Here is a 12,205-nt window from a genome sequence, read left to right on the forward strand (position 1 = left end):
GGGTGGTATAATCCCATCATGCCTCAGAGAAGTGACTGTATTAGAGACTTTCCTATTTTGTATATTGAATTAAAGGTTTTGAATCTACACTATAAAATGGGGGCAGAACGAGAGCTTGCTCTTGGTTCCTGAGATTATCATTAGAGGAGAGAGCAGAGAGGAGAGCAGAAAGAGGCCATGTGGCCAGGAGAAGCAGCCAAGATGGCGGAGTATTGAGTGAAAGGCCAGTTTGTGCAGTTTGACGCTGGAGAAGGAAGGAGATGGGGAACAGAGGTGAATAAGTCTGGTGAGCTAGAAACCTTTGATTCTAGGAAACTCGGATAAGTCAGTAGCTTTGTGAGCACTGAATGTGAGTGGGTTTTGGAGCCCAGTGTGTGTTTTACTTGCCCGCCGGGTGCAAGCTAGAATTAAATACTATGGCCCACCAGTTTTTGACTCTGTTGTTTCTTTTTCTTTTTTTTTTTTTAATTTTTATTTTTTATTTTATTTATTCATTTTAGAGAGGAGAGAGAGAGGGAGAGAGAGACAGAGAGAGGAGAGAGAGACAGGGGAGAGGAGCTGGAAGCATCAACTCCCATATGTGCCTTGACCAGGCAAGCCCAGGGTTTCGAACCGGCGACCTCAGCATTTCCAGGTCGACGCTTTATTCACTGCGCCACCACAGGTCAGGCTGGCTCTGTTGTTTCTTTACCGACTGTCCGAATCCAATGCAAACCTGCATGGGCCAGCCGGCTGCTATGATGGTAGCTGTGGCTTCTGGCTTTACAGAGTCAGAGAGAGGGATAGACAGGGACAGACAGACAGGAACAGAGAGATGAGAAGCATCAATCGTTAGTTTTTCGTTGTGCAATGTGACACCTTAGTTGTTCATTGATTGCTTTCTTGTATGTGCCTTGACCGTGGGCCTTCAGCAGACCTAGTGACCCCTTGCTCGAGCCAGCGACCTTGGGTCCAAGCTGGTGAGCTTTTTTTTTTTTTTTTTTTTTTTTTGTATTTTTCTGAAGCTAGAAACGGGGAGAGACAGACAGACTCCCGCATGCGCCCGACCAGGATCCACCCGGCATGCCCACCAGGGGGCGACGCTCTGCCCCTCCCGGGCATCGCTCTGCTCTGACCAGAGCCTCTCTAGCGCCTGGGGCAGAGGCCAAGGAGCCATCCCCAGCGCCCGGGCCATCTTTGCTCTAATGGAGCCTCGGCTGCTGCGGGAGGGGAAGAAAGAGACAGAGAGGAAGGAGAGGGGGAGGGGTGGAGAAGCAGATGGGCGCTTCTCCTGTATGCCCTGACCGGGAATCGAACCCGGGACTTCTGCACGCCAGGCCGATGCTCTACCACTGAGCCAACCGGCCAGGGCTAAAGCCAGTGAGCTTTTGCTCAAACCAGATGAGCCTGTGCTCAAGCTGGGGACCTCGAGGTCTCGAACCTGGGTCCTCTGCATCCCAGTCTGACACTCTATCCACTGCGCCACCACCTGGTCAGGCAAGAAAATCTTAAAAGAGGAAAAAAAAATACCATGGAAGTGGTAGAGTGAGGAACCCCCCAGCCCTAGTCAAGTGTTTTGACTGATTTACAGAACAAGTGAGGAAGGAAGAGAGGGAGAGAGAGAAACATTGATTTGTTGTTCCACTTATTTATGCATTCATTGATTGATTCTCACATGTGCTCTAGCCAGAACCCGCAACCTTGGCATAATATCGGAACAACGTTCTAACCAACTAAGCTATCTGGCCAGGGCAGGATGTTTCACATGAATTATCTAGTAATGTCTCTCTCTAAACCCTTCCATATCTCTCCATCACCCTCTGGAACCCTGGCTACAAGGTCTGCTGGCCCCGGGCCCTGGACCTCTGCTTCTCCATCTCCTGCTGAGAAGAGCTTGCATTTTATGGAGGGGACAACAGGTCAGAGAGGTTGGGGAGGGAGTTCCAATGGGCTGTAATAGTAGATAGCCTGCCTGCTGGCAATGAATGCTCAGCATTAATGGGATTAAGTGGGAACTGAAAATATTTGAGATGCATTGTTCACATTCTTGGCTGGTAAATAGTTTAGGTTGGGGGAGGAAGGAAAAACTGAATGAGAGAAAGGGTCAGGGCAGAGAAAACAAATTCTCCTTAAAGAGACAGATCTTAATGCTGGCTGGATGCCTCTGTACTTGTGATTGTATCAGTGGTTCTACTTCGAATCAGCAGCTTTAACAAAATACGAATGCTCCAGCCCTGTCCCAGACCAACGCAGTTAGTATCTGACCAGTATTCTTTTCCAATGAATATAATTTTTGACTGATTTTAGAGAGACAGAGAGGAAGGGAGAGAGAGAGAGAGAGAGAGAGAGAGAGAGAGAAAGCATTGGTCATTTAGTTGTGCATTCATTGGTCACTTCCTGTATGTGCCCTGACAGGATCAAACCTGCAACCCTGGTGTTTCAGGACAGTGCTCTAACCGACCGTGCTAACTGGCCAGGGTCTCTGTGAATATATTTTTGTCACAAAGAAGAAGAAATGATAATTATGTGACAGGATAGAGATGTTAGCTAAAGCTATGGTAACCATGTTGCAATATATAATTGTAAACATGGGCCAAACCAACATATACAATTTTTTTTTTTAATTTTTTAAAAAATTATTTATTTATTTTTACAGGGTCAGAGAAAGAGTCAGAGACAGGGACAGACAGACAGGAATGGAGATAGATGAGAAGCATCAATCATCAGCTTTTTGTTGTGACACCTTAGTTGTTCATTGATTGCTTTCTCACAAGTGCCCTGACCACAGGCCTTCAGCAGACTGAGCAACCCCTTGCTCAAGCCATTGACCCTGGGTCCAAGCTGGCGAGCTTTTTGCTCAAGCCAGATGAGCCCGCGCTTAAGATGGCAACCTCGGAATCTCGAACCCAAGTCCTTCGGCATCCCGGTCTGACGCTCCATCCACTGCGCTACCACCCGGTCAGGCTTTTTTTTTTTTCTGACTGCCTCCCTATTTTTTTGTATTTTTCTGAAGTTGGAAATGGGGAGGCAGTCAGACAGACTCCCGCATGCACCCAACCGGGATTCACCTGGCACACCCACCAGGGGGCAATGCTCTGCCCATCTGGGGCATCGCTCTGTTGCAACCAGAGCCATTCTAGCACCTGAGGCAGAGGCCACAGAGCCATCCTCAGCGCCCGGGCCAACTTTGCTCCAATGGAGCCTTGGCTGCGGGAGGGGAAGAGAGAGACAGAGAGGAAGGAGAGGGGGAGGGGTGGAGAAGCAGATGGGCGCTTCTCCTGTGTGCCCTGGCTGGGAATCGAACCCGGGACTCCTGCACTCCAGGCCGATGCTCTACCACTGAGCCAACCGGCCAGGGCCCTTTTTTTTTTTTTTTAATTCAGTACTAGGAGAGGAGGCAGAGACAGACTCCCACATGTGCCCCAACCAGGATCCACTGCGCAAGCACTAGGGGGCAATGCTCTGCCTATCTGGGTCATTGCTCCATTGCTCAGCAACCAAGCTCTTCTTAGCACCTGAGGTGGAGGCCATGGAGCCATCCTCAGCACCCGGAGCTAACTTGCTCCAATCGAACCATGGCTGTAGGAGGAGAAAAGAGAGAGAGAGAGAGAGAGAAAAAAGCAAGAGTGGGAGGGGTGGAGAAGCAGATGAGCGCTTCTCCTGTGTGCCCTAACTGGGAATTGAACCCAGGACATCCACATGCCAGGCAGATGCTCTACCACTGAGCCAGCAAACTGGCCACAGCCCCATTTTGTACAAATTAAACTTATACAATGTTATAAAGGTCAACTATATCTCAATTAAAATTTTTTTGTTGGCCATGGCTGGAAGCTCAATGGATAGAGCATTGGCCCAGCATATGGATGTCCTGGGTTCAATTCCTGGTCAGGGAACCCAGGAGAAGTGACCATCTGCTTCTCTCCTGCCCTTATCTCCCTCTTTTCTTCCTGCAGCCAGTGGCTCAGTTGGTCTGAGCGTCGGGCCCAGATGGGGTTGCCCAGTGGATCCAGGTTGGGGCACAAGCAAGAGTCTGCCTCACTATCTCCCCTCCCCTCACCTAAAAATTAAAAATAAGTAAAAATATTTTTTTTGTTAAATATATATATATTTATCAAGAGCTCACCAGAGCCTGACTAGGCGGTGGCACAGTGGATAGAGCTACAGACTGGGATGCAGAGGACCCAGGTTTGAGACCCCGAGGTTGCCAGCTTGAGCGCGAGCTCATCGGGTTTAAGCAAGGCTCACCAGCTTGAGCCCAAGGTCGCTGGCTCGAGCAAGGGGTTACTCAGTCTGCTATAGCACCCTGGTCAAGGCACATATGAGAAAGCAATCAATGAACAACTAAGGAACCACAACGAAGAATTGATGTTTCTCATCTCTCTCCCTTCCTGTCTATCTATCTGTCCCTCTCTCTAACTCTCTCTGCCACAAAAAAATTAAATAAATAAATAAAATGGAAAAAAAAAAAGAGCTCACCAGATGTCAGACCAGATGTCAGAGATAGACACAAGAGTGGACCAGAGAGCTAAACGACCAGGTTTTTTTTTTGTTGTTGTTGTTGTTTTTTGAGACAGAGAGAGAGTCAGAGAGAGGGATAAATAGGGACAGACAGACAGGAACAGAGAGAGATCAATCATCAGTTTTTCGTTGCGACACCTTAGTTGTTCATTGATTGCTTCTCATATGTGCCTTGACCGTGGGGCTACAGCACACTGAGTTACCTCTTGCTTGAGCCAGCGACCTTGGGTCCAAGCTGGTGAGCTTTTGCTCAAACCAGATGAGCCCACGCTCAAGCTGACGACCTCGGGGTCTCGAACCTGGGTCCTCCGCATCCCAGTCCAACGCTCTATCCGCTGCGCCACCGCCTGGTCAGCCTGGATCTGTTTTTTATCCGACATCTCCATAAGGCTCATTTGTGTTCTTTATTAATTCCTAGATTCTTTATAGCTTTTATTGCTTTGGGGAAGATTATCTGATTATCTGTTAATTTCCCAGTTGGCTAAAGAAGAATGCTATTGATTTTTAAAATTGAGATATAATTCACATACAATAAAATCCATTTGTTTCAAGTGTACAATTCAATGGTTTTTTAGAATATTCACAAGTCTGTGCAACCATTATCACAATCTACCTCCAGAACATTTTGTCCCCAAAGAAACTCCATTCCATTAGTAGTCATTTCTCATTCCTTACCCCCTCCTGCAGCCCCTGGCAACCTCTCTCACTTTCCGTCTCTGTGGATTTGCTGATTCTGGATATTTCATAGGAAAATGGAATCATAAAGTATACAGCCTATGTCTTCTTTCTCTCAGCATAATGTTTTCAAGGTTTATCTACATTGTAGCGAGGATCAGCACTTCATCTTATGACTGACTTCCCATTGTATGGACAGATCACATTTTATTTATCCATTCATCAGTTCATGGCCCTTTGGGTCGTTCCCCTGCTCACAGTACCTTCTCCCCACCTTTTCTTATACTCCTGAGCAATGGGAGCGGCAGGGCCCCGCCTGGCAGATACAGCCTGTGTGAGGGCATAGGACTTGCTGAGTTTAATGGAAGCTGGATTTCAACCCAGACTTGTACATTCAATTGTTTTTTGAGCAGTCCACACTCTTCCCATCTGTACATGGTGTTCTCGTTGCTAATTCAAACAGAAAGTTAATTTACTAAAGACAGTGGGGAGTCCAGGAAGTGTTTACTTGCTCACAGAGATACAGGAGGCCAGTTCCGTTCCTGCCTCTGCACCTCACTGGGTAAAGGAGGTGAACGCTGAAGATTCTTCTGCCCTGTTCCAGTCACGAGGGGCGTTGCCGGTATGCCCAGACCGGCGGTATGGAAAGATGGCCCATATCTTGGAGTTCACTGAGACTATCAACTCTGAAGCTGCCCTGTGGGCATTCTTACCTCAGAGGATGGACTCCTGGCTGTTGAGTTGGAGTTTTGAGTTACAGGTGAAATCATTCTTACTCAATATGGATGGATTAGAAGAAATTCCAAGATGGTGCTCTGAATTTTGACAAAAACCTACAGCTTACCTGCTTAGACCAGCCACCAATATAAACACAAGGAGAACTCTTCTTTGACAAATATTTGGGGATCCCAATTAGGGAGCAGAATGGTCCCCCAAAGACGTCCATGTTCTAATTCCCAGACCCCATGAATATGTTACTTACATAGTTAGAGGGACTTTGTGGATGTGATGAAGGATCTTGAGATAGGAGATTGTCCTAGATTACCCAATCTAATCACAGTGGTCTTTATTTAAAAAAAATTTTTATTTATTTATTTATTCATTTTAGAGAGGAGAGTGAGAGAGAAAGAGAGAAAGGGGGAGGAGCAGGAATCATCAACTCCCATATGTGCCTTGACCAGACAAGTGCAGGGCTTCGAACCTGTGACCTCAGCGTTCCAAGTCGATGCTTTATCCACTGCGCCACCACAGGTCAGGCTTCATAGTGGTCTTTAAAAGCAGAGAGCCTTTCCAGCTGTGGTCAGAGATGTGACGATGGAGGAAGGGTCAGAGCCATGTGACTTGGCTGGTTTTAAGGACAGAGGAAGAGGGCCACTAGCCTAGGAAGGAAGGTGGCCTCTAGATCCTGAAAAGGGCAAGGAAACCGGTCTCACTGTTCTTCCAGAAAAGAATGCAGCCCTGGCAACAGTTGTGGGTTTTTTGCCAGTGAGACCCATGTCATACAACAAATTTGTTTTAAGCCACTAAGTTTGTATAATTTATACAGCAGTCGACTAACAGAGGTCCATTGAAACGCAGAAGCCACAGGAAGTCCACAAGAGATACAGCTCAGTCCTGCTCACCCATCACATGCTCGCCAAGTGGCTTCCTCATTTAAGACCCTGGTTAACACGTGGGTGGTGTCTCAGTCAGCTTGGGCTGTTAGAACAAAATGTCACAGTCCTGGAGACTAGAAGTTCAAAGTCAAGGCGCTGGCAGATTTGGCCTAGTGAGAGCCGCTTCCCAATTACAGATGGCCATATTCTAGCTGCCTCGTCAAGTGGCAGACTGGACCAAGGACAGAGGAGACACCTCTGTGGGGGTCCCTTTTATAAGGGTTCTAATTCCATGAGGGCTCTACCCTCCAGACCTAATCACTTTCTAATACCATCGCACTGGAGGAAAGGTTTCACCGTGTTGACTTTGTGGGGACACAAACATTCAGTCCCTCGTCCTTAGGGTGCCATTTTCTTCTCATCCCTGGAAGCCACCCCATCTGTCCTGTGAGCGGTGTGCAGGGAGGACAGTGCCTGTCTGCTGAGATTGGCCCAAAGCGGGAGCTTGGAAACCAAGGGATGAAGGAACTCCGGCTGTTTGAAGGCACCATTCCCATAGTGTCATCATCATCCTGGGGCTGGCCACCGAGAAAACAGATGCAAGTTTCACCCTCCAGCCCCCTCAGGGCCATCTCCCACCCTTGTTAGTCCCGGGGCACAGATGGCCAGAGCAGGAGACACAAGATCCACAGCTTTTTAAAATAACTGCATCCTTTAATGGCAGTAATACAATTACTGGATTAAGAGACCACGGGAGAAAGGGCAGATGACATTTCTGGAAGACAGATAAGAGTACAAAAAAGGGGTGGAATAGAGGCATGCGACAATCATTGTAAAAATACAGTACATTATATACATATTTGCACCATCAACTTTCAACTCTGAAATAAGTATTTACACTTTTGTTACAATCCTGGTTAGAGAACAATTTTTTCTTTAAAAGCTCTGCCTGATGGCAAATGAAAATTCTGAGTGAATTCATAGTTCCATGAGGTTCTTAGGCTGAATATCCCGGAGGACTTCAGCTTCTATATCATCCACAAATTTGTTTTAAAAAAAGTATTTAATTTGCTTTTACAAAAAAAAATTCTCAAAGGAGGAAAAAACCCCACGGCCACACTGTGTCCTTACTTATTGTACAAACACCAAGAGCTGCAGCCCTCTGCTCAAGGCCAACACTGGTGGCTGAAGAAAAATGTCACTGTTTTAAAAAACAAAAACACAAAGACCAAACCAACCTGATCACGGCGCACTGAGCTTGTGCGGCTGCCTGTCCTGCCCTTTCTTCTGGCCCCAAACTCAACTTTTTTCTGGGGAGAGGAGTCCGGTATAGCAGCCTCGCTCACCTCCCACCCCGAGGAGCTGGGAAGGGAGCCTTCAGCTGGGTCGCCAGGTTTTCTCTTTATTAGCAAGGGAGACAGGGCCTGAAGGGAGGCAGCTGAGGCAGTGGGCTTAGGTGAGGACTGACACACAGGTGGGAGGGGCCCCAGGGACACGGGTCTCGCCCAGTCTCCCCACGGAGGCCATGCCCATGGTGTGGGTCGCCTCTGGAGCCCTCTGGACAGGTCTGGACCTTGGCCGAGGTGCTGGAGGAGCTGGTGCAGATGTCTCTGCTCCCTTCCCGGCTCAGCCGGTGGAGGAGCACAGGACACAGGCTCTTGGTGTCACACTGTCACCTGCAGGGGAGTCCTGATCCCTCTCCTGCAGAGGGCCCAGCAGCCCCCAGCCTGCTATGGCTACTCCCCAGCCCTTCCCTCAGGCCCCGTATGGAAGTGCTCACAAAGCCGACCCCTGGCATGCCTCTGAACCCATACACCTGTCACTTACAAGAAAAGCAAACACTGAGACCACAGGCCCTAAAGGTGCGGTACGAGGGGCGGAGAGCAGAGCAGGAACACTGCCAAGAACCAGCCAGGACTTGCCTGCTGGGAGCCTGGTGGGGTGGCCATGCCATGGATCCTTGAGCTGTCCCCAGTCGTCAGGGCCGGCATACTGGCTTCTGAAGACCAGGACAGCCCCTGGCGTGAGGAGAAGGGCCCGGCCATGACAGGACAGGAGCTAATACTGACGGAAAACAGGCGGTCCGCTGAGGCCACCTCCCGGGAACAGCATGGGGTCCATCTCTCACCCTGGAGTCTTCTGATGAGGGCCAGGGGTGCAGGGCCAGGGGCAACTCTGGACGAAGGGTGGAGGGTGAGGGCAGGACTGTGCAAATCCAGATGAAACGGTGGCAGAAAGGGCTTCCTTCCTTCCAGCCCGGACAGCTCCCAGGGGGGTGCTTCCCTCTCCTTCCCTCTGGGACAGACAGACACTGCCTCACTCCCACCGGCCCCTGAAGCAGGTCCTGCCAGTCTTGGCTCCATCTCGCCTCCGCACGCAGCACGAGTGAGCAAGACTCTGAGCCTCCTCAACGCCTACCATGTTCCCTTCCTCCTGGGGGGGTAGAAGGAGGGGCCCAGCTGTACCCAGAAAACCCACCAGAACTGAAGCCTTCAAGGGGTCCCTGAAAATCGGGCTGGCCGGGCAGCACCAGCTGGAGACTTGCTACTGTTTACACGCACACGGCGGTTTTCCAGGTGGGAGCTCGGAGTCTGGCAGCACTGACCAGAACTGAAGATGGTTATATACAATTTATATGCTTTAAAAAGAAAGTACTAATTGAGAGAGCAAGAGAAGAGGGGGAGGGAAGGGGGAGGGGAGGAAGAGAGAGCGCGCAAAAGAAAAAAAATAAAAATAAAGAAGGAACACCCAGACCGCCCCTCCCCCCAAGTTCCCAACTCTGGTTGCTGCACTTAAATGTCGCTCTGGGAAAGGTGGAGTACAGGGAGCGCTGGACTCCAGCTTAACACTACTGGCAAAAGGGGGACGCGGTGGGGTCAAAGCCTTTAAAAACATCTTTCAGTGACCCTGCGTCCTGCTCGCCCTCGCGGGCTGGGCTGTTGCCAGCAAACGGGCTTCCGGAGCCCGTCTTAGGCGCCTGTTTCACGGTCCCAAAGAGGGTGGGCACTGGCAAGTTGTGCACGCCGGGCTGGGGCGGGGTGCCCTCTGGTGGTGGGGCACCCGCGGCAGGGGCCGGGGCTGCAGCTGCCTTGGGCCGAGGCCGGTTGTAGCTGTTGTATCTGTCCGTGGCCGTGGCCGTGGCCGAGCTCCCATCCGCACCCGACTTCCCAGCTTCAGGCTGTTCCAGGGCGGACTTGCGGACAAATGGGGGCTCCTTGGCCTTGGCAGCCAAGCTCTTGCCATTGCCCTCGGGGACCTTAGGCGGGGCAGCCATTTCCGCAGCGGGCTCTGCCGCTTTACCGCCCGCGTTGGGAGTCCTGGGGTCGTACAGGCTGATGCCACTCAGCACACTGCTCTGCCCGCTCCCGCTGCCCTGGCCCAGCCCGCCGGCCGCCAGCACTCGGGGGTCGTAGGGGGCGGTGGCTGGGGGCGAGGACTCCCCACTGGAGCTGGCAGCTGAAGAGGGCGCTTCAGCAGAGCCAGGCTTGGCAGTACGGGAGGAGGCGGCGGAGTCTGCTGGTTTCTGCAGCCGAGGGTCAGCGGGGGCCTTCCGCACCCGGGGGTCACTGGGCTTGTCGCTAGTGCCAGAGGCAGCAGAGGGGCCTGTGGCATTGACAGTCTTGAGGATACGAGAGAGGAGCTCAAAGTCAGGCAGGTTGGAGCTGGAAGAGCCGGGGTCCGTAGAGGTGCCAGAGCGCTGCCGGGGGTTGGGGGGCCCTGCCGCGGCGGCCCGATGCAGCCTGGGGTCCAGGGTAGGCATAGACTGCAGGGCTGCGGGAACAGGGGGCACAATGTCCTGCTTGGGGATGGGCAGGGGGATCAGGTCCTCGGGGTTCCAAAGCACAGTGCGGGCGAAGCTCGGCTTGCTCAGGGTCACATCCTTCTTGATGTGGCTGAACTGCTGCAGCTGTGACCGTGGGTCCCGCAGCAGGTGCCCAGGGAGGAGGTCTAGGGGGATGTTCACAGCCTTCTCCCGCAGGGCTCGCTCCCCTTCCTCCTCTTCGGCAGGGGGTGGGCCAGACCCCTTGGAGCTGCTGGGGCCAGCGGGGCTGGAATGAAGGCTGCCTTCGGGCTTGGGGGCCGGCAAGGAGCGAGCGAGCCGAGGGTCAGAGGGCCCCATGTCACCTGAGCTTGCCCCGCTGGAAGCCTCAGCGTGGCGGGTGAGTCTGGGGTCCCGGCTGAGGCGGGGGTCAGCCAGCCGGCCTCCTGTGGGATGGCCCTTCTGGAGGCGGGGATCCCCCAGCCCACTGCTGCTCAGCTCCCCGATGGATACCGGGGGTCGGCTGGACGTCTGCTGCCTCAGGGTCTTCAGAATGGAGGTGACGCTGCTCCCACCCTCATCCTCGTCACTTGAGTACCAGTTTCCAGTGTCACCTAAGAAAGAGCAGAGGAGCAGGGAAGGAATGAGTGGCCATCACATCTGCCACCAACTCTATTGGACCCCACAGCAGCCACTAGTGAATGACTCCTCTACTCCTCTTACCTCTCAGAATCTCAGTTTCTCCTCTCTTAAGAACCCTCTTCCCCTGCCACGAAGAGCCAGGGAGCTCAGGCCAGCGAAGCTCTGCCCCGGCAGGCCCCCGGCTAACATCTGGGCACTTCCCCATGTGCCAGCACTGTTCTGAATGCTCTAACTTATCAATCCTCACAGCCACTCAGGGGAGCGTCACTGTCGGGCTCATCTGACAGATGAGAAAGTGGAGGCCTGAACGGTGCCCTGCAATGGGGGCAGAGCTGGGACTGAGCTCACACCACCAGCCTGGGATCTGCCCCCACCTCCTCACCCCCTGGGCGGGCTCAGGCCTCACGTGGCAGTCTGTGAGCAGCTACCACTGACTCCGCTCTCACTGTGCTTGGGGCTTACAGACACTTGTCCCTAAGCCCCTGAAACATTACCACATCCCAGGGAAAGGCAGTCACCGGCTAAGAGGCGAGGCCAGGTGGGCAGACACAGAAATTAGCCCAAGTCCAACTTCTTAAGCAGATAAAACTAGACCCACCAGGGGAGGGGGTGCGCCCTCATCCCACTGTCCCCACTCACTCCCAGGCTGTTATGGCCACCCATGGCCTCTGGCTTCAGGTTCTAAACACAACTTGTCCAGGTCACTGAGCAGCCCCATGGCCCTCAACAGCAACGTGTGACTGTGATCATTAACTGGTTATGTCATCAACTAGCTCTCATCAGCTGGCTTTCTGAGAACACGGTCGGGGGCAAGGGGGACTGAGCGACCCCCTACACCCTCCTCTATAGGGGTGCAGGGGTAAACTGAGCTGGCGGCCGTCTCCTCCAGGGACCAGCCCTCTTCCCTCTTTGATGGGATCAGGGTCTCTCCCGACCCCCAAGACACAGCCCTGACACTCAACTTTCTCAGGGACATGCAGCAGCCCCAGTCTGACCTCACAGCTCAAGGCAGGGAGGGGTCCTCCGTGACCACAGG

The 12,205-nt window shown here is 52.3% G+C and overlaps 1 protein-coding gene across 5 annotated transcripts in view; it reads right to left on the reverse strand.

Annotated features, from left to right (window-relative positions):
- Positions 1–7,460: 7,460 nt before the first annotated feature.
- The window catches only part of ZC3H4 (zinc finger CCCH-type containing 4), a 50,313-nt gene continuing 45,568 nt past the window's right edge, over positions 7,461–12,205 (reverse strand). For all 5 annotated transcript variants that reach the window (XM_066373847.1, XM_066373843.1, XM_066373844.1 and 2 more), the window contains one exon: positions 7,461–11,141. In XM_066373847.1, the coding sequence (XP_066229944.1) occupies positions 9,616–11,141 (1,526 nt within the window). In that variant the 3' untranslated portion in view covers positions 7,461–9,615. The remainder of the gene's footprint in view (positions 11,142–12,205) is intronic.

Source organism: Saccopteryx leptura, chromosome 3, assembly GCF_036850995.1.
Source record: "Saccopteryx leptura isolate mSacLep1 chromosome 3, mSacLep1_pri_phased_curated, whole genome shotgun sequence".
In the NCBI taxonomy this organism is placed as follows: Eukaryota; Metazoa; Chordata; class Mammalia; order Chiroptera; family Emballonuridae; genus Saccopteryx; species Saccopteryx leptura.